The sequence below is a fragment of the Delphinus delphis genome, chromosome 1 (genome assembly GCF_949987515.2).
Source record: "Delphinus delphis chromosome 1, mDelDel1.2, whole genome shotgun sequence".
Lineage (NCBI taxonomy): Eukaryota > Metazoa > Chordata > Mammalia > Artiodactyla > Delphinidae > Delphinus > Delphinus delphis.
Window position 1 is genome coordinate 82366151 of NC_082683.1, and position 23994 is coordinate 82390144.

A 23994-nucleotide genomic window follows, 5' to 3' on the forward strand; every position below is an offset into this window, starting at 1 on the left:
TCATGACTCTAAGATCTTTTTGTCCCCCAATCCCTTCCTGAGTCAGGGACTTGGTCCTTTTCTTCTAGGCCCCCAATGTGTAGCACAGTGTCCTAAGTGCTTCATAAAGGCGAAATGACCAAATGAATAGTAGTAGAATGTGTTATCAGTCAAGGTCATACTGAAATTCTGCACATTTCCTGGTACTGCTAACTCAAGCACATAGGACTTCCAACTCTATGCCCAGCTTTTGTCACCTACATCTAATTTTTAGCTATTCCATGGGCACATAGATTAGCACACATTTCTCTGACAGTTGTTGAAACTGAATATGCCATAATATCAAATCAATGGGAACAGATTCTCCCATATAGATTAGCAATAATCTAAAAATTAATTTTTGTTCAATATAATTTTCTATCCTATATTTTTAAAAAGATAATTTTTTCTTGAATACTCTTTAAAACAAAAGGCAAAACTTTTGTGCTAATGTTTCCCATTCTTCAAAGCCCATTGATTTGATTAGGTCTTTAGTGACTGACTTGGTAATTTCTCCTTCCTCTCACTTAGTAATGTAATTATGATCTACATCCCATACCCTTCAATACTTCATAATTCAAGACAATTTTGAATATTCAGGAGTAATTCTTGTTGTTCATGATATGACTTACAATTTTGCTGGGACATGAAACTGATTTGTGTATCTTTCTTAAGACAGTGAGTGAATATAACTGTGTCTAGCAACTTTACATCTCAAATAATTTTGTTTTCTCTGCAATGATATGCACAATAACATATCCTAGAGTGAAAATAAAATTCTTTTAAAAACAATTTGAGAGATGGTGTTGCAAAATAAGTCACCAAAATCCCCCAATTCTCCTGCTTTGATGGAGAAGAAAACATAAAGAAATCTGAGACAATTATGGCTCTTACCTGGGAAAAAACACCAATATTCAAGAACTCAATGTTGGATTTGGTATCTGCTTGGATCTTCATGTGAATAATGCCATATGGAATAAGTAAAACTGATTAAACTGGTTCAAAAGAACTCCAGCTAGTAAGAAATTCTGCTCACATATATAGAGAAATTTTCTATAAACTGTCTTGATACATTACATGCTGTAGTGATTTTCAGGAGTTTGGGGATTTGTTCAAGTTTGGGGAACTTTAACCTCAAAGTCTACTTCATACACTGATATGTACTGCTCTCCAATTTTTCAGATGTATTAATTCTCTCCCCCTAAATAAATGCTAAACTCCTTGAGGGCAGGTCTTACCTTTCTTTTAAATAAATAGTAGGCATTAATAAATACAGATGTTATATACAAAATTAGGTAACTTCTTGTTTATATCACATCAAATTAAAAGAAATCATAATTGTTGGATCACCAAATAGCATCACTTTTTAAAAGGGAGGTAGACAAACAAGATTAAGCTCATGAGAGAACTCAAAACCATGTCACATGAAGAAAAGTAATCAGATTTGCGGGTGTTTTGCCTGGAAAAAAACATCCAGGGAGAGAAGGTAATAACTACCTTTAAATATTTAAAGTACTATCTTATGGAAGAGGGATTATATCAGTACAGTACAACTTGAAAAGGTCCACAAGAAAACAGATCTTTTTTTAGCTCAATATAAACATCATATTAATTTTGGAGCTGTTCAAATCCAGGCTAAGTAATCATTCAGCAAGACAGCATAGTATTCAGGAGCACAGGCTCTGAAGTTATTCAGCCAGGGTCTATCTTAGCTTTACAACTTACATGCTGGGTGACCTTGATATCAAGTTATTTATAACTTCTCTAAACCTGTGTTTCCAAAAAAGTTAATGTACAAATACATATTATAGGGAATCTTGTTCAAAATGCAGATTCTGATACCAAAAGTCTAGGCTGAAACCCAAGATTCTGCATTCCTCACAGGCTCCCAAAGGAATGACAATGTGACTGGTCCAAGGAATACATTTTGAGAAGAAAGGCTTTCTAAGCTTCAGTTTCCTCATCAGTAAAATGGAGCTTAAAACAACTGTTTTTACCTAGTAGTACTCTGTGAAAATTAAATGAGATAATGAAGGCAAAGAGCTTAAGGCACTGGCAAGCACATAATCTTAGCTATTGTTTGAGGTGAAAAGGACTTGTTAAAGGTAAAAGATTGGCTTAAATAATTTACGTGGGAATTTTGGATCCTGGGATTTTGTAATTCTTTTAAATAATTTTACTAAAATTGATTCTGTAAATTAACCACATATTAATTAATCAGAATTTGATAAATAAATGAAATACAATTTTAAACACCCAGAAACATTTTAAGGAAGACTTCTGATTCAGATGGAATAAGCTCACTTCCCAGTCTCTCAATGAATTTTCCTAAGAACCCTTGACAGAATGCATGGATTAGCTATCTGAGGGCTCTGAAAAGTAAATGGTAGCAGGTAGACTGTGGAAATAAACTACAAATCAAGGTATGTAGTACCAAAGCATACCAATTAGTGGTATGCGTCCTGTTATTTTTTTTCTGCTACTGTGTTTCCCAGCTAGTACACAGCTCCTACTCAAATAAATGTGACTGAAAGAGTGGGGGAAATCCTTTGGTTTCTTTTGTATGTTTGTTTTCTCTTCTGCCCCAGCCCCCAAGCAAGACCCAAGCCCTAAGATGGAGTCCTGTGGCAGTGGCAGTGATGGCAGTAGCAGCAGAATAGACATCTAAAAACTCTTCTCTATAAGCAGAGGGGAATTCTCTATAAGTAGATGAACTGTGGTCTGAAGAGTGAGGGGTCTGAAATTCCTGTTTTTTCTTTCTCTTTATCCTTCCCCTACTTGGCTCTTAAAGCAGCAGACTAGGTTGACTACAGTTTCCCAGCCAGAAAACATAGAAGGGAGCCCTTAGGAGTTGAAGAGTGAACCTAGCTAGATCAAATGCCTGCAAAACTTTTTAAGAATCAACATTCAATATAGGTTATAAAGAAAACCCAGAGTCATATAAGGTAATATTGCAAATGTCTAGGATATCGTCCAAAACTACTTGTCACACAAAGAACCAGGAAAATCTCAGTGACTCACAAGAGAAAAGATAATAAACAGATACCAACCCTGAGATGACTCAGCTACTTGAATTATCAGATAAAGACTAAAGCAGATATTATAACGATTTCAAGAAGGGCCAACAATATTAAAACGTGGAAAGACTGAAGTCTCAGCAGAGAATTGGAAGATATAAAAAAGAAACAAGAGGAAATTTTACTACTGAAAAATATAATATCCAAAACAAAAAATTTACTGGATTGACGGTATAAAAAATGGAGATAACAAAGGAAAGAGTCAGTGAACTTGAAGCTAGATCAGTAGAACAAGAGAAAAAAAAGACTGGGGGAAAAATAGGTCCCACATTCCTGTGGGATAATAACAAAACGTCTGACATTTGAGTCTTTAGAGTCTTAGAGGAAGAGGGGAGTGTGTTACAAAAAAATATTTGAAGAAAAAATAGTCAAAAACTTCCCAAATATTGCAAAAGTCAAACTTGCAGATTCAAGAAGTTCAGGGAACCCCAAATAGGAGAAACCCAACAAAATCCACACCCAAATACATTGTAATCAAACTGCTGAAACCCAAAGATAAAGAAAAATTTTTGCAAGCAGCCAAAAAACCAAACCAAAGCAAAACAAAAAACAATGCATGCCACATAGCGGAACGCTGATTCAAATGACTATAGATTTCTCATTAGAAACTATGGATGCCAGAAGGCAGTAGAATAACATTTTTAAAGTGTTGAAAGAAAAAAACCGAATTCTATAACCAGTGAAAATATCCTTCTGGAATGAAGAAGAAGTAAAGACATTCTCAGATGAAAGACAACCAAGAGCATTCATCACCAGAAGACCAACTATAAAAGAAATGGCAAAGGAAGTTCTTTAGACAAAAGAGAAATAATACCATAGAGAAGATGGAACTTTGGAGTGAAAGAATAATAACAAAAATGGTAAATACCTGGGTAAATGTAAAGACTATTTTTCTTCTCTAAAATATGAGACTTTTGAAAACAAAAATTATAAGATTGTCTGGTGAGGTTTTCAGTGTACATAGATGTAATATACATATATCAAGCACAACCCAAAATGAGTAAAGGAACTTATATGGTGGTATAGTTTTTACATTCCACTTGAACTTGGTAAAATATTAGTTCTAAGTAGACTGAAAAGTTCATATATATATATATATATATATATATATATATATATATAGTGCAACCATTTAAACAAAAAACACTATACAAACAGATATAATCAAAGATCCAATAGATAAAATGTATATAAGAGATAAAATTTAGATAATCCTTTTAGATAAATTAAAATATAATTCTAGTATATAAATAAAACAGATTAAATCTTTAATAGATAAATAGATGAATTAAAATGTAATTCTAAAAAACTATCAATTTATACAAAATTAGGCAGCAAAAGGGAAACAGATGAAGGGAAACATAAGGTACAAATAGAAAACAAATAAAAAATAGTAGGCCTAAATCTTAACATATATTTACATTAAACATAAATGGTCTAAACATTTCACTTAAAAGATAGAGATCATCAAAATAGATTTTTTAAAAATCAACATTGAAAATATGCTATATAAGAACTTCATTTAAAATATAGTGATTAAAAGTAAACAAATGGAAAAAGATATACCATACTAAAAATAATAAAAAGAAAACTTAAATACTTCTATCAATATTAAATAATGTAGACTAAAAGGCAAAGAAAATGACCAGGATAAAAAGAGACATTTCATAAAGATAAAAGGATCAATTCACCGAGAATATATAACAATCATTAATATATAAGCAACTGAGAGATTCAAAATATATAAAGCAAAAACTGATAGAATTAAAAATGTACAGTAGATTGAAAACTTTGAAACTCCTTTCTCAATAATTGACATAAATAAAAAGTAAATCATCAAGGATATAGAAGAAATAAATAACACCATAAACCAAAAGGAACTAATTGCCATTTACAGAATACTCCAGCCAACAACAGAACACACATTCTTTCAAGTGCACACACATGGAACAAGCACCAAGATAGACCATATCCTGGGTCATAAAGCAAACCATAACAAATTTAAGAGAATTAAAATCATACAAAGTATTTCTTTCACCATAACAGAATTAAACTAGAAATCAGTATCAGAAAGATATCCAGAAAATCCTCAAATAATTAGAAATTAAATAACAAGCTTCTACAATATCCACAGGTAAAATATGAAGTTTCAAGGGAAATTAGAAAATAGTTTGAACTGTATAAAAATGGGAAGTACAAATTCAAAATTTGTGGGATGTAGATAAGTAGTGCTTAGAGGGAAATTTAAATCATTAAATATTTGTATTAAACAGGCAGAGATCTTGATGAAACCTAAGCTTCTACCTTTAAGAAACTAAAAAGAATAGCAAAATAAACACAAAGCAAACAGAAACAATAAAAAGCAGAAATAAAAATTTAAAAAGACAACTAGAGAAAAACCAATGAAATCTAAAGCTGTTTCTCAGAAAAGATCAATGAAATTTATAAACCTGTAGCCAGACTAACCAGAGAGAGGAAGTGAAGGAGAAGGCACAAATTACCAGTCAGGAATGAAAGAAAGGGTATCACTACAGCCCACTGAGGCACTGAAAGGATAAGAGTTATGAACAACTCTACGCACATAAATACAACAACTTAGATGAAAGGGAGGGACCTAATTCCACAAAATACCAAAATTCACCTAAAAAAAAAATAACTAACTCAAATAGGCTTATATCAAAAGAAACTGAATACATAGTGAAAGATCTTCCAAAAATGAAAACTCCAAGCCCAGATGCTTTCACCAGGGAATGCCACCAAACATTTAAAGAAATAACACCAATTCTACACAATCTCTTCCAGAAAATAGAATAGGAAGGAGCATTTCCCAACTTATTTTATGAGGCCAAAATTACCCTGACTCCAAAACCAGACAAAGGCAGTATAAGAAAAAAACTAAACAAAAACATAATACCAGTATCTTTCATTAACAGAGAAAAAAAAAATACTCAACAAAATATTAGCAAATTGAATCCAGCAATATAGAAAAGGAACAATGCATCATAACCAAGAGCAGCTTATCCCAAGAACGCAAGGCTAGATGAACACTCAAATATCAAATGTAATCCATCATATTAAGAGACTGAAGAAAAATTATATTATCACATCAGTCAAATGATGCAAAAAAACCCTCATTTGATAAGATCCAAGATCTTCATGATAAAATTCTCAGCAAACTAGAAAAAGGGGAAATTCTTTAACATGATAAAAGGTATCTTTTTTTTTTTTTTTTTTTTTGCGGTACACGGGCCTCTCACTGTCGCGGCCTCTCCCGCTGTGGAGCACAGGCTCCGGATGTGCAGGCTCAGCGGCCATGGCTCACGGGCCCAGCTGCTCCGTGGTATGTGGGATCTTCCCGGACCGGGGCATGAACCCGTGTCCCCTGCATCGGCAGGCGGACTCTCAACCACTGCGCCGCCAGGGAAGCCTGATAAAAGGTATCTTTAAAAAAACTTACAGCTATCATCATGTTTAATGGTGAGAGACTGTTTTCTTCCTAAGATCAAGAATAAGGCAAAGATGTCTTTTCTCACACTCCTATTCAACAATGAACTGTAAGTCCCAGCCAGTGCAATAAGAAAAAAGAAAAAAAGGAATAGTTTGAAAGAAAGAAAGAAAACTGTCCCTCTTTGCAGACAATGTGATTTTTTATGTAGAAAACCCCAATGATTCTGCAAAAAACATTCCTAGAACTAATAAGTGAGTTTATAGCAAGGTTGCAAGATACAAAATCAACATACAAAAATCATTTGTATTTCTCAACACTAACAATGAATAAGTGAATTTGAAATTAAATAAGTGTGTGTATGTATGCATGCATAGATACATATACACATGTACACATAAATCATGTATGTATTTATTTATATCAATCACATTCACAACAGACCCCCAAATAAACACTTACATACATAAGCTTAAATCTAACATAACATGGGAAAGACTTACATGTTAAAAACTACAAAATGCTGATTAAAACTATCATTTACCTAAATAAATGGGAGACACATACTGTGTTCATGGCTTGGAAACTCATAGTTAAGATGCTATGTATATAGTCAATTCTCCCTAATCTGATTAAGATTTAACACAATTCCAATAAAAATGTTGGCAAGAGTTTTTTGTAGATACAGACAAGCTGATTCTAACATTTTTATGAAAGTCAAAGGATCTGAAACACTCAAAATGATTCTGAAAAGAATTAAGTTGGAAGACTCAAAGTACCTGATTTTAAGACTTGCTAGACAACACCAGTAATCAACCCAGTAGTGTTTTGACAAAACAATAGACACATATATATATATCCATGGAACAAAATACAGAAACTAGAAATTGAACTACAAAAACATGGTCAATTGATTTTTGAGAAAGATGCAAAGGCAATTCAATGGCGATGGCACAGTGTCTTCAACAAACAGTATTGGAACAAGTGGACATCTGTATTAATCATGTTTTTTTTTTAAATTTTCTGTATTTTATGATGTTTTAATATCTTAAAAAGCTTGCTGGCTGGGGAGAGATTGCTCCTCCCAATGCTAGCCAATTCTTAGCCGGGGAACATGCATGTCTTTCATATGCAACTCCAACCATCTCTATCTAACTCTCACACACCAAGCCAATATTTCCCCTTACCCTAACTCATCCCAGGGCCAGGTACCAAGCAATTGCACACCATCCCTATTCCCTAAAGCCCACTGAAATTACACAAACGAGCCAATCCTTTATTGCTTATCCTGTCCTACCTTGCCTTTCCCCAGAAACCCCAATAAAGGCTTTATACTCAACTCTCCCCTCACTCCTGCTTCTGCTTCACCAAACCTGGTACCTTTATGGCCCTTTGTGGCATAGTGTGTTCCCTTCTCTCAGGAAATCTAAGTAATTCATTTTTCAATGACATTGACCTCTCCATGTCAACATTCAGTCACCTCTATAAATTAAAGTCCTGTGGGTATAATTTTAATACAACACCCATATGCAAAAAATGAATTTCAACCTATACTTCACACCTTCTAAAAACATTAACTTAAAATGGATCATTTCTCAATGTCAAACTATAAAAGTTTTAGTAGAAAACATAGAAGTGTTTGCGATCTTGGGTTAGGTGAAGCACTCTTAGATATAATACCAAAAGCATGACCCATAAAGGAAGAAATTAAGTTAGACTTAATTTCTTAAAACTTTCTGCTCCCTGAAAGACACTGCTGAAAGAATAAAGATATGCTTCAGACTGGAAGACAATATATGCCAGCTCAACAATAAGAAAACAAACAACTCAATCCAAAAGAATAGGCAAAACACAGATTGCAAACAAGCCCCTTAAAAGACGCTCAATATCATAAGTCATTCTAAAAAACACAAATTAAAACCACTACCTAAGAACAGCAAAATATAAATACAACAACTGACAAGTGTTGTCAAGGATGCAGAACAACTGGAACTCTCATAGATTGCTGGTTAGAATGAAAAATGTTATGGCTACTCTGGAAAACAGTTTGGCAATTTCTTATAAAGTTAAACAGACATTTACCATACCGCCCATTAATCTCACTCCTAGGTATTCACCCCAGATGTGAAAACTTATAGTCACACAAAAAACTGTAAATAAGTATTCATAGTAGCTCTATTCCTAATCACCCCAAACTGGAAACAATGCAATTGTCCAACAGGTGAATGGATAAACACTGTGGTACATTCATATAGTGGACTACAACTCAGCAATAAAACGAAATGAACTACTGATACATGCATAACATTGATGAATCTCAAAAGCATTATGTTGAGTAAAGAAGCCAATCTCCAAAAGATACATACTATAATTGCATTTATATGACATTGTGGAAAACACCAAACTACAGAGATGGAGAACAGATCAATACTTGCCAGGGATAAGGGATGGGTGGAGAGTTTGACTACAAAGGGTCAGCATGAGGAAATTTTTTTGGAGTGATGGAATTGTTCTGAATCCTGACTGTGACAGCAGTGGTTACACAAATTTATATACGTGTTAAAACTCGTGAAATGTACACCGAGAAAAGGTACAGTCATTCCTCAGTATCTGAGGGGAATTGTTTCCAGGACCACCCATGAATACCAAAATCCACGGATGTGCAAGTCCCTTATATCAAATAGCATAGTATTTGCATATATATTATGCACAAACTCCTGTATACTTTAAGTCATCTCTAGGTTATTTATAATAATGCAATGTAAATGCTATGTAAATAGCTGTAAATACAATGTAAATGCTATGTAAATAGTTACCAGCGCAGGACAAATTCAAGTTTTGCTGTTTGGAAGTCCCAGGAAAATTGTTCCCCCTGAATATTCTCAATCCATGGTTGCTTGAATCCACTGATGTAGAACCCGTGGATACAGAGGGCTGACTGTATTTTGCACATACTTTTTTTAAATAAAAACCATGGTAAAGAGGCAAATGAAAACACTTGAGAACAGGATGCTTTGTCTTCAAATAAACCATTGGGTTCAATTTCAATATTTATTAGTTTACTCAAATTTTGAAGAAAGATCTCATACTGCTTATAGAAGTTCCAGGGATTAAATCCACTTTGTCAACCAAGCCAAGAAAGACAGGGGCATAGAGGCAATTTCAAACTCTCAGACTTCAGTTTTAACAGAACAAATCATCAATCCATGGAGTGGAGAGCCAGATAAAAAAAATGAAACTCAAACCACATACCAGTATTAAAAACTGAGAGTCGACTTTTAAAGTCTAAACTTCCCATTAATCTCAGAAATTAAATCCCATAAGAATCATGACTCATCAAGCATTCCTCTCCCTTCTTCAGATATATAGATTATTTTTTCCTCTTTAAAATACTGAAGAAATTACTTACAGCTTTAAGGGTAAGATCACACTGGAAAACGAGTTTCCGGAGTTGTGTTAAAATTTCTCTTTTGGTATTTTCTAGATCATTTCGTCTTTCTTCAACATTTGTCACACAAACTTTGTAGTGTTCATTTGCTTCTTCTACCTTCAGGAGTATCAGAGAAAAAAGTGACACTGGTTCACTGAATCTATATTTTAAAACAAATGCTTACTCTAGTACGGCTTGATTTAAATAATTGAAAAGGCTTATGCATGAAAGTTCTGAAATATTCTATAGTTTAAGTAGAATATTTCTAAAAAGAAATATTCTGTTTTGGTCAGCAATTCAAGGACACTTGTCTTTTATCAATAGTCAAGTATGATTTACAATTAGTACACTGTCTATAAAATCAACATCCACTTCTATTTAATAGCCTCTTCTATTTATATTTACCATTTTCTATACATCTTCTTACAGAATTTATCAATTATATTTCATAAATAACACAAAGCTTCAGCCTAGTCTTGCTACCAGGTATTAGAATAAGTACGCATATACACACAGTTGCCTAAATGGTGAACTTTCTGAACAATCAAGTAAAAAATATTAAGATATATCTTTCACAAACAACCCCCAAAATTCAAAAGATAAGCAAAAATCTCTTAGCATAGTGGTTCTCAGAGTGTGGATCCCCGGCAGCAGCAGCACATGGGCACTTAGAAATGCAGGTTGTCTGGGGCCAACCCTAGACCTGCTGAATCAGAAACTCTGGGGATGGGGCCCAGCAGTCTGTTTTAACAAGCCTTCCAGGTGGTCCTGATGCAGGTTAAAGTTTGAGAACCAAAGCCTTAGCAGATTAGTGCTAATTCAATAATAACAAATAACAAAAAAGATGATTACTTTTTGAAGAGCCTCTTCTTCCAGTCTTCGCTTTTTTTCTAGCTGCCTGTTGAGATTTTTTACTAATCCACCACTTGAGCACAGATGCTCCTCTTCTGCACGAAACATGGAAGATTTTGCTTTTTCATATTCATCTTGACGTTGCATGCACAACAATTTTGCCTTTTTAAGAGCAGTCTCTGTTTCAAGCTACACAGAAAAAAAAGAGTATTAAATAAAGAATATGAAAAATCCTAATGTACAGGTTTCTTTAGCATATTCAGCAAGATAGTTAAGACTGAATTTTAGATAAACTATAGAGTAAGATATGCATCTTCCCAGGGTAGATGCTTATAGACTGCAGATGATTTTTAGATGTTCACAAATAGATGAAACTCTACTATAATACTAACCATTTTATTTTGTTCCTGTTTCCAAAGTTCTTTTATTTCTTTCCTTTGTTTTTCCATTTCATTTTTCCTCCCAAGTAGAGGCTGGCAAGGGTATTTTTAAAAAAAGAAAGAGAGAAAAAAGCTGTTTTCTAAAGGTATACTGCTGTTTTTTTTTTTTTTTAAGTACATTGTATTTATAAATTTTTACCTGCACAAATTTGTTGGCTTGGAGAGCTGCAATTGTTTGTTGTAAAAGGTGACTGCTCTCTATATCATTAAGAAGAGCATTGGTAAATAAAGACTGCAGTGGCATAAACTCCTAGAATTTAAAATTGAAAAGTAAATTTTCCAATAGAAATGTACTAGAGTTCTAGATCCCCCCCACCCCCACCAAACTTCTTCAAAAAGAGAAATTTTTAAGCTTAGATTTTTTTCAGAAAAATGACTATTCATAAATATGACCATATGAGAAAAATACTGAAGAAAATTAACGAAGTTATTCTAAACCTCGTTAGCAAAATTAGTAGCTAACAAGTTAATCAACATTCATATAAAACTGTGGATTTCCTAGTTTCTTCATAATGGGTATCCTTATAAGTTTAAAAAGATTTTATTTTGTCAGTAAAAAGGTTATTTAGCATGTAAGCTCTTTCCTATGTTAAGTACAAAATTTAATCTGATTTTGCAAGGCGCTCATCTGAGTAATCTCTTGGCAGAGGACCCTAGTAGTTCACTGACCACTTACCTGTAGTCCAATGTTAGTTCTAGTTGCCTCTGCCAACTTGACAATATTTCTAGTGGACTCCAATTCTGAAAAGGTCAAAGAAGGCATCAGAAGGTAAATTCAACTTATTTTTCCCCTCCCATACTCTAAAATTATTTGTAATCCCCCAATTAAAAAGTGATCACAAATACTAATCTGCAACATGATATGAAGTTATGATTCTTAATTGGTAGTACTCATCAAAATCAACTGGGAAACTTTCAAAACGCACTTGATTAGATCTCACTTCTCTTGGGGAATGGGACCTAGGCCTGTGTATTATCTATTTCTAAGGCTATTCAGGTGAATCTGATGGGCATTCCCTATTAAAAGCAAAGAATGTAGTGGAAAGAGCATAGGCTTTGGGTAAATTCTATACATACCCTATACTATATGATCTTAGGCAAATCTGCTGACCTTAGGCAAAACCCATCTCATTTGCCTCCACTGTAAAATGGGGATAATAATCTTGTCTTGCCTACTTCCCAGGGTTTTGGTAAGGATTACATGAGATAATGGATGTTGAAAGCATTTTGTCAACTGTAAAACACTGGGAAAATATTAGCTATTAAGATGTTCCTTATATGTTTCCACTGCCTTCTGATCCGACAGCTACTGTTGTTTTTGTCTCCTTTAACCATATTATCTGATTGCATTTCTTTTCACCCACTAGAGTATGACTTCTTTAAAGGCAAAGACAGTATACTATCTGTCTTGGTGCCCCCAGATCTAGTGGTTGGTCCACATCAATGTTCAATAAGTATATTTACTGTAAGAAGAGTCTTTCCTATTTTAAGAAGAGAAAAATGGGCAATGATTTTATGCACTACAATGAAAGAGCTACTAATTTGGAATCATATTATTTATAGTCTGTAGAACATGAATCACAAACAATTCAGTTCTTACGTTCCAAAGTTAATCAGATGCCCTAAAGGGCAACTCACCCAAGCTCAGCTTCTTTTCAACCCATGAAACTATGTTCTTGGTATATTTTAACCATGTTTTAGCATATGACAAAGCCAATTCTATAGAGTTAGTGTTCTTTAACAGCATGCTGTCTAATTCTATAGGAGAAAAACTTCCTGAAAATAAAAATATCAAGGTAAGTATACATTAAATATGAGCTCATAACTCTAAACAAAGAAGCATTCATATACTAAGATGTTCTTCAATGAAAACTGGTTAAAAAATATGTGACAAATTCATAATTAAAGGGTCACAGTTTAAACTGAAAATAGTTTTAAATTATATTTTTTAATAAATATGTATTTCTATTATTCATCAAGTTACAAGCCCTATATAATTCTTGATCAGTCTCTATCATCCATTATCTATCTACTCTAGCAGGTTTTTTTCCTTAAGTTTTATATGTAAAACTTCACACATCATTCATTTTATGTCTGAAATGAATACTTTAGGTTACTAAGCAAGGAGAGATTAAGTAATCCAAAACATTTATCAAAAGTAACTGTAAAAAGTTTGACTAAAGTTTTAAGTACCTCAAGCATTACCTTTTTCACTGGATGAGTCCACTGATTCCACAGAAACATTTTCAAAAGACTTAAAACATGGAAGAAAACAAATTTAAGATTAGAGCAGAAGATAACAGAACTTTGCTTCAAAATTTTTTCACTCTCATTTGTTACTCTGACATAATTCCTACTAAAGAATTTCAAGCATTTAGAACTCAAAGGGCCTGAGAAATCTGTTTAAATGCCAGAACATTTAATAAGAATTATATAGCTTTTTACAACAGCAGTTCTCAAGGTCCAAGAATGAATAACCTCATTGTTTACTAACAGCATTAGTTAACATTAATGAATCCATTCAAAACTTTAAATTCTGCAGATCTCAAAAATATTAGTCAGCAAGTTATAGAAGCAATCTAAATAGACTGCTATCTAAATAGAAGACAACGACCTCTCTCTTTCAGCCATCTTTTACCATTTCATTATATGATAAGCTGTCTCTGAAGGTCCACTGGACAGCTTAGTGCAGAACTTTCTATGATGATGGAAATGTTCTATATCTGCACTGTCCAGTAAGGTAGCTAATAGCTACATGTAGCTATATGAGCATTTGAAAAGTGGCTAACTTAAATGAGAATTAAAAATTTAATTTAATGAATTACATGTGACAAGTGGCTACCTTATTGGACAGTGCAGGAAAAGGTTACCTACCGAAATTGTGAGAGTTTATATTTAGTTGGGCAATACGGAGTATGAAGGAATTCAATGCAACAGGAATCAAGTAAAACCTGGGTTTGAAGTCAAGCTCTATCACTCAGTAGCTGTGTAACACTGAGCTATGTATTTATACTCATTTAACTTTGGTTTGCCCTTCTATAAAATGAGGATAAGAACATTACTTCATAAGACTATTTTAAGGATTAAGATGATATAGGTTTAGCACAGTGCATGGTTATCTATTAAGCACTATTAAATAAATGGCAACTATTATTTTAAAAGATATTTTTCAAAACTCTTCATCGAACAAAGTAATTTTATTAGTAGTATATCATCATGGATTTTTAGATTTCAATTTCTAGGGTAAATTAAAAACTGCAAAAAGGAAAAAGTATTATCCTATTAAGAATTAGTATACATGTGCACAACAGAAGTACACGAATAGGAGATATGATTTACACCTAAAATTTAAATTGTTCAGACCCCTTTTACACTGATATAATGTTTTATTACACCTTCTAAATTAGCAGCAAGCTTGAAAATATGAAATTGAGGAAAAATCATAAATAACAGCAAAATATTTAAAGATCTTAAAATTCTTCATCATTCTGATATGGTTTCTACACTATCGTCCTTTAGTCCTTCAGTCACCAAATGGATGACTTCAGAAGTAGTCACAATTGTTTTCTAAGTACTACAGTACATATAACAAATGCCTTAAATAGTCATTCATATTTTGTATTATTTAAGAAAGATCTGTAGTTTTTATATTATTTTGATATAATAACAGGTACTTGGTACATTTCCAAATATTTGTTGAAATCCTTTTTGATTCCAATCCTTTTTGGAAATCCTTAACAGGAAATGATCAACGTATGTCCCTAATGCAGTTTGTTTAAATATCTTGCATTTGGTGAAAAAATTTTAGTCAAATGAAAATACTACTACTACAATTAGTATAAATCTTTAAAGCAATATTCTACATACATTCCTAATGCTCTTTTATTTCATAGCAATTTTTCTTCCAGTTAGGAATCAGAACCCTAATTCTCTAACATACTTATAAGGATGCTCTCAGGGAGAATTCAGACCTTCAGTTCTGTTAGTAAGTGTTTCATGGTAACAAACAAACTGTAGGATGTGTGAAAAGATTAACACCCTCTTTACTTCTTGCATCATTTTTCTACCAGTCTTAAAATCTGCGACAATGTCAGGAAGGAAAAACAGCTATGAATTACTTACTAAAATTTTGGACCATAGACATATAGGTTCATTACATAAGACACTATAAAATTACCAGCTATGTTTTTTTTTAAATGATGGTTCCACTTCAAAAGTACAATTAAATTTTTGGTCCAGAAACTGACCATAATTTATCATATTTAAAATGAACTGAGCTGTTTTTTTTTTTTGCTAAACTAAACAACTATCAAAGATTAATGCTGAGATTAAGATTAGGATATTATTAAAATATTAAGTTAAAAACATTAAAATCTTTGCTTTCATACAAACTTGGCCTACCTTACTTTCCCGGGAAACAGGCAGTCGCAATAATGAATCATTGCCTACATCTCCCATGAGGAAGTTTGTCAGGCTATCCAGGGGAATTTAAAAAAAAAGAAATGGAAATAAACAAGTCATGACATTGCTCTGTCACAAGCTTTACATTCAACATGTCATCTAGGTTAAATTTTTTAAAAGTAAGAACCTTAGAAATAAACTGCTAGGAATCTATCCACATAAACCACATAGTCACTTGCAAATGGATGTTGCTTCTAAACAGCTATAAACAACTCCAAATACACCAGTAAAGCAACACAGAATGTAGCTTTTCTGAAGTTGTGATAATATTTCATGCTAGTTAATACTTTACTTTGCATGTATGTACTAAATTATTGTGACATACTCTCTAATGAGACACCTAATTTCTTTAAATGACAGTCCTCTACTTACATATTTCCAAAGGTAAAGGCCAAGGTTTCAATGGAAGAAAACACTTCTCTGAAGAGATCATTTTTGTTTTCTTCATTTACTTCTGTGAAGTTCACAGCTTTAAGGAAAAGTTGGTTATAATAAATGAGGAGAAAATACTTTAAACTACTTTTATACAAAGTCATTTAATCCCTTAAAAATCCATCATTACTACTAGAAGCATTAGAAGATTCAGAAACTGAAAAGCCTAATACACAAAATAAATATGATGTTCATTAAAGAAATCATACAAAAGAATCACCTTGCATAAAAGTAGCCAGCATTCCAACCTGACTGCTCCACACATTACATAATTTGACACATCTAAAAAGTGACTCAATGTGAAATCAATTGATCTTGAGTCACGCAGTCCATGTTACACCAGCCTTCTCTCATTAAGAGTGCTCCGTATTTTTTTCTCTTGCTTATTGCTTCACAGCATTTTTTAAAAACAGCTAAATGCACTGTTTAAGTCACTTAAGTCAATATGAAGTACATTTTCCACTACAAATTACCAATATTTGAAATCACATATACATTTGACATAGCATAAAACCTATATACAAAGCATACCAATTAAAAACACACAAAGCTTTAAAATTTTTAAATTCCTATTTATTTATATCCTTATTTCTTATAGGGTCTTGGGCTCTGAGGTCCATTTTAATTGATACATAGCTGTCTTTTGTTTATCACAGGGACAGTCTAACATTTTGCATTTTGTTAAAATTATGAAACATAACTGAAAAAGGTTTCTTATCATAACTTCATCTGTATGCACCTTTGTTAAAAGCCCAGATACAATCTACAGAGACAAAATCTGAGGGTTGAATAGGTAAATTTTTTAAAGTAACTCATTCTACTCAGATTGAGTTTAAGGAGCAACCGGCTCCCTGTAACCCACCCTCTCTAGGATCCTTGCCAATAACTGGAAGGAGAGAAACCAAGTGGAGAGGAAGCTATCCTTTGTTTTAAAACATAGTTGTTCTTAAGCTTGTCTGCACATCAGAATTGCTTATGCAGCTTTAGAAACAAAGTGTGAGTCCCACCACCAAAGATTCAGATTTCAGAGGCCTGGTGAAGCACATATATTTGTTCAAAAGCTCTCCCAGGTGATTCTAATGTGCAACTAGGGTTGAAAATGTTTCCTGGAAAGCCAGGATTCCTAAGCAGGGATGAATTAAACCTTAAGCCTGGAAGCCTCATGAAATTACAACCAAGATTTTACACGCCTTTGTAGATATGAGGGGGTAAGGTCCACACCTTTAATCAGATTCTTCTAAATATCCCTGATACAAACAAGAAGAAAAACTTAGGAACCGCCATAAATAATTTTAAAAATATTTTTTGATTTCTGCTCTGGTCAAGATGGAAAAACAGGCTTATATATCTGAAACAACTAAAAGAAATCTGTACAAAATATACGAAACAGCAGTTTTCATGACATTAGCTATCAGGCCACACAGAACAAAAATCCTAACAGACAAGAAACAAACATGGTGAGCTCTACAACTGCCCCAAGCCTACTACTGCCTAATAACACACAAAGATTTCTAAGCAAAGGAAACTACCAGAGATAAAGAAGGTCATCTTATAATGATGGATTCAATTCATCAAGAGGACACAATCTTATACATTTATGCACCTAACAAACAACTTCAAAATGCATGAAGCGAAAACTAATAGAACTGAAATGACAAATTCACAACTACAGCCAGAGATTTCAAAAACCCTCTCTCAATAATTGACAGAACATGTAGACAGAAAATCAGTAAAGGATGTGAAAGCCTTCAACAATACTATCAGCCACCTTGACGAGACCGGCATTTAAAGAACACTCTACCCAATGACAGCAAAATACATGTTCTTTTCAAACACACACTGAATATTTACCAAGATGGACCATATTATGGGCCATAAAACAAGTCTCAATGGGTTTAAAAGGATTCAAGTCAGGTAAAGTATGTTCTGTGACTAGATGGAATTAAATTATAAAAATCTCTGGAAGAATCCTCAAATATTAGGAAACTAACACACTTCTAAATAAACCATGGATCAAAGAAGAAAAAGGGAAATTAGAAAGTATTTTGAATACAATGAAAATGAAAACACAACATATAAATATTGGTGAAGGTGGTGGCAGAGAGGCACAGAGGGAGGGATGACAAAGGGACATGCATTACCTGGATTGTGATGGTTTCACAAGAGTATGCATATCAAAATTGATCAAATTGTACCCTTAATTTAAATATGTGCAGTTTATTTTAAGTCAATTATACCTCGATAATGCTGTTTTTAAAACTGCACTTGAAAGTAGACTTTAAATGTAATTTATAATGTAATACCAGCAAAAATGTAAAGCCTACTCCTATTTCCCAACTTTAACCTGTTAGACTTTAAAAAAAAAATACTTTATAACACTTTGCAAAATTCTATAATTATTCTTCTTTTCCTATAAATGTATTTTTCAAAGCACTAAACATGACTGTGAGATAACTGTAAGTAGTGAAATAATTCTAAGTAGTAAAAAGACAATTATTTGAACCATCTTCAATCATTATCTTCATCCCTACTCAAATGAGGTTACAGCCATCTAATGAAAATTCCTATTACGGCTCTTGCCTCTACTTCAAAACAGCTCTAACAGCTCTATACTTCTAATATCCTTTCATTTTTTTGCTCCTGTCCAGTGTTTCAAAGAAAAGTCTTTGGCTCCTTTCCAATAATAAATCTTCCCATTCTCTCCCGCATTCTCCAAAACCCTTACCACCATTACTCCTCCCTCATAACTTCACTATCTCCTACTAACGGACATTTTTTCTTGTGCTACTAACAACATACCCAAATCTTTTCTACAGGAAAAAAATTAAATTTACCATATTTCTTCTTAAAGCTACCATCCTATCTAATTCAGCATTTCTTTACTACTAAAACTTTATAAATAGATAATGACAATTCACCAGGATTTGGCTTTTCATCCAGTTTGATGGTTAGCAGGGGTTGGAAAACATTTTCTGTAAAGGGCTAGATAGTGAGTATTTTAGACTTTTCAGGCTACACAATCTGTTGCAACTATTCAACTCTGTATAAAGTAGCCAAACATAAACAAATAAGAGTAGTTGTTTCCGATAAAACTTTATTTACAGAAACAGGCAGCAGGCCAGATTTGGCCCACTGGTAGTAGTTTGTGCACCCCTGGTTAAAAGGATGGGTTCCAAAGCCAGTCTGCCTAGGTTAAATCCTAAATCTGCCTCTTAACGAGGTTAAGTAACTTAACTGCTCTGTTCTTCAGTTTCCTCATTTATAAAATGGGGATAATAATATGTATTTTGAGAAACACTGTGAAGATTTAATGAACTTAGAACAGAGCTTGTTACATAGAAAATGCTCAATAAATGTTAGTTATTTTCACTCAATACCACTGAACAACACTGTCAACAATAACCTCCAACTGTTTTAGTCAAACTTGGAAGTCTTTTTCCTTCTAAGTTTTCATCCTACTTCACTGTTCTGCAACTCTGAACAACTCTACCACTTCATACATATGCAACCTTGGACAAATCACTCTATGTCCCAGCTTTCTTATCTGCAAAATGGGAGTCGATATAATAATAATTTGCTGTGAAGATTAATGGGTAATCCATGTAAAGAGCTTAACAGCATCTGGCATACAGTAAGTACATCCTCAATATATTATGTCAGCTATTATTAATACAAATATTAACCATTTCCTTCTATCTTGAAGCATTTTGCTTAGAAGCAATACATTATAGCAACTAGAAAATGCAAGCCTTCAGAGTTTCAAACCTGAGTTTAAATCTGACCCTTACCACTTCCTGTGTTACTCTGGATACATCACCTAACTTCAATTTCCCCATATGTAAAATGGCGTGTTACTGAAAGGAACAACTGAGAAAACAAATGTAAAACACCTAGGGTACAGTGCTTGGTATTTAGTAAACATGAGCACCCCCATATTCTACATCTGGTCTGTGCTTCATACAGTTGTTTCCACTCAGCCGGCAGTTCTCATCTTGGCCTTCTTCTCTATACATTACCCCCAGAGAATCTCATCCACTTTCAATACCTTTAACGGAATGAATCCTTAAACTACCTGTCTAGTTTTACCCTCTGAGCTCCAGACCCATATTTTCGATGGTCTGTTTGATACATTCCTCCCCCTATTTCCCAATCTTTACCCACCAGCACTGCAATCTCAACATGTACTAAACTGAACTCTCATCTCTTCCTATCTACTCTGCCCCTCAAGCCTACTCTCTTCCGTACATTCCTTAGCTCATTAGTTTTGCTTCCAAAATGCCTCTTTTTTTTCTTTCTTTCCATTCCCATTGACACTTAGTTCAAAGGCCGTATTTTACTTCTAGTTTGGACTATTTACCAACCTGCTAAGTGGCCTCTCTGTCTCCACTCTCTCCCCTCTACTAGTTGACCTTCGAAATCAAATCAAGATTTTGCTTAAAGTTTAAATAATTGTCTCCCTTGGGTTCCCTATTAAGTCACAACAATGAGCACTAAGACACATTTAGTATCTCTTTAAGAAAACACATGAATAGCTTTCATATATATAACCTATTAGAACAGCAACTTTCAAACAGTTTTGCCACAACCTTCGGTAAGAAATACATATCACATCATGACCAAGTATACCATATACACATAATAGTTATCAGTTACATAACACCTACAAAGTTTCTGAAATATCCTTAAGTCTTATACAATGAGTGTTACACTCTGATTTTTCTTTTCTATTCTCTTTCATATTTTAAAATGCTGGTTACAATTCACTAACTCGATGTCATAAATCAAAAGCCAAAGTTTGAAAACCACCGAATTAAAAGATATAATGGAAGAAAATGTTCACCATTTGCACAGGGAAAATTCCTTAGGGAGAAAAACAAAACAAAAGCTACAAGATTTATAAACTGAAAACTTCACATTGCTTCTGAGAAACAAAAAAAGACAACCTGAAGAACTTAAATGCATACCATATTCTCAGATAAAAATGCTAAGTATATAAATTCTCCTTAATTTTATTTATAAATTTAATTATAAATTAACTATAATTTATACATTCATAAACTTAACTATAAATTAATTTATAAATTTACATATTTAACTCAAATCACCCTCAAAATACCAATAGGTATTTTTTGGAACTAGACAAGCCAATTCAAAAATCTTGACGGAAAAATAAAAACCTGAACAAAAAGAGTAATGGAAAGAGAAGCTACCCCAACCAGACACTAAAACATACTATAAAACCACAATGAAGACAGTATGGTACTGGCACATAACTAAACAAATCAAGGGGACAGAATAAGGTCCAGAAATAAATACATGTGACAATTTAGTGTGTTTATGATAAAGATGGCATCTCAAACCGATGGGGAAAATATGAATTATTCAATAAATTAGCTAGAAACATAGATACTCTAGAATGTATCAAAGATTTAAATTTAATAAATAACACCATGAAAACATTAAAAGAAAAAACAGTGGAGAATGCTACTATAATCTCCAAGCAGGGAAATCCTTCCCTAATACTCAGAAAGCATACAAAAGGCACAAAAGGGCTTCCCTGGTGGCACAGTGGTTGAGAGTCCGCCTGCCGATGCAGGGGACACAGGTTCGTGTCCCGGTCCAGGAAGATCCCACGCGCCGTGGAGCGGCTGGGCCCGTGAGCCATGGCCGCTGAGCCTGTGCGTCCGGAGCCTGTGCTCCGCAACGGGAGAGGCCACAACAGTGAGAGGCCCGCGTACCGCAAAAAAAAAAAAAAAAAAAAGGCACATAGAAGATTGAGATAGAAATGCAAAATAAAACAAAATACCATAAGCAAATCAAAAGATAAAAAAACAAACTAAAGAAAATCTGCAACTTATATCAAAAATTAAGGGCTAATTTCACTTATATGAAGTTTCTATAAATCAATACTAAAAAAAGACCAACTATCAAGAAAAAAATAAACAGTCAAGTCACATAAAAGGATATGCAAATGACTGCAACATATTAAAAGATACTCAACTGTACTCAAAATGAGGCAAATGCAAATCAAATCTATACTGAGATACCAGTTTTTACTATCAGATTGGATAACAAAGTTCGGTAACCAGCTTTGCTGGCAAAGGGGTAGGAAATCAGCTTCTTCAGCACGGCTATCAGAAGGACAGAACCTCTACAGAGGGCGTTTAGCAATATACAAAATATAAATGCACATGCGCTCTGTTCCAGTAACTACCCACCTAGGAATATACAGGGCTATTCATTGAAGCACTGTTTGTAACCAAAAAAAACTGGAAACAATCCAAACATCTATTAGTAGTGAACTGGTTAAATTAATTATAGTACATCAGTATAATGGATTATCATGCAGCTTTGAAAAAACAAAACAAATAACAACAAAAGAAGACAACTTTTTATATACAGATAACTCAGAACAATGAGCAAGGAACAGAATGCTACCCTTTGTGTAAAGGAGAGAACATATTGTGTTTGCTTCTATATGTGTATAATGTCTCTGGAAAGATACACAAAAAACCAGTAATAGCTGTTGCTTATCTAGGGAAAGGAATGGTGGCTAAGGTCTGAGGTAGAAAGACACTTCACTGTTTGAATACTCTTTTATACCGTTTGCACTATGAATCACGTGAATGAATTGCCTATTAAAAAAGCTTCAAAACAGAAAGAAAACATGAGGCATCTACAATTTTGGATGCATAATTAAAGCTTATTTTTCTTTCTTGTTTCCAAATTTTAAATATAGGGCAAAATACAAATCATGAAAAACCTTAAAAATGGTCCTTTTAAATTATATTACAAATAAGATTTACCAGAATACTTCTAAATGATGAAAACACAAATACTAAGTACACAATAAATTACTGAGAGCTACGATGCCTTCATCTACTTCACAAATAAGCTGTATCTCTCTTACCATATTGCAAATATTTTGTAAGACTGAACTTCCTGCTTGGAAACAAGAGGAGACACAGGAAATACAAATCACTATTAGAATGAATGGGGAAAAGCTAAGGATTCTTCTTTTAAAGTTATTAAAAGGTAAATTCTACATTTAAAATAAAAAATAAGAGATGTTAAAAGATTCCAAGTTTATTCCAACGCACTTATTCTTATTATGCATAGGAAGTGGATAGATTTCATGCATTCAAAGCTGCAGCAGCACAAATAAGATTATACCTCCCTGATCTAAAGTTATCACTCTGTATATGTTATTTTTTAATGGTTTGGTTATGTTTGCAAAATGCATCTGACAGTTGCAAGATCTCCAAAGCAAGTCAGGTTACCACTGTTTTTTAAATGTAATTAGGAGGTTAAGACAAAATGATCACATTCCTGACAGCTTTCTGATCATAATATACAATAGTTTTTAAGTTTTCCTCTTTAATATAGAAGTAAAAATGTACCTTTGTAAGTTTTTTGAAAACATGAAAGTAGACAGCGTATCCAAAACATTCAGATTGCCACAAGATAGACATTCAAAAATGATTTCTACCTCCCCCTTGCCTTTCCAGGGTTTGAAAACAAAATTACCATTCAATGAAAGAATTAAATAAGCTCCAATTTGACATCAATTTTCCATGTTACTGAATATTTTTCATTTGGGTTATCAATTATATTTTTACATGGCCTCAACAATAAGATGGGGGGTGGTTTATTTAAAAACTTAAACTTACACCAAAGAAAACACAATTTTTAAAGTTTTCTAGCATCATGGAGTCCTACTGAAACAGAGTAAGTTCCCCAACAACAAAGTAAGTTTTAAAATTTCATCCAACAAAAAAGTAAAATCGTAACAATAATTCCAAGAGTAAAGACAATCTTAGAGGGAAATAATACTCAAAA

The 23994-nt window shown here is 33.4% G+C and overlaps 1 protein-coding gene across 3 annotated transcripts in view; it reads right to left on the reverse strand.

The window, feature by feature from the left end:
- The window catches only part of ARHGAP29 (Rho GTPase activating protein 29), a 64079-nt gene that overhangs the window by 18755 nt on the left and 21330 nt on the right, over positions 1-23994 (reverse strand). For all 3 annotated transcript variants that reach the window (XM_060025930.1, XM_060025925.1, XM_060025923.1), the window contains 9 exons: positions 16096-16192; positions 15664-15736; positions 13468-13516; positions 12901-13038; positions 11939-12003; positions 11402-11512; positions 11215-11295; positions 10823-11011; positions 9950-10087 (listed from right to left, as the gene is read on the reverse strand). In XM_060025930.1, the coding sequence (XP_059881913.1) occupies positions 9950-10087; positions 10823-11011; positions 11215-11295; positions 11402-11512; positions 11939-12003; positions 12901-13038; positions 13468-13516; positions 15664-15736; positions 16096-16192 (941 nt within the window). The remainder of the gene's footprint in view (positions 1-9949; positions 10088-10822; positions 11012-11214; positions 11296-11401; positions 11513-11938; positions 12004-12900; positions 13039-13467; positions 13517-15663; positions 15737-16095; positions 16193-23994) is intronic.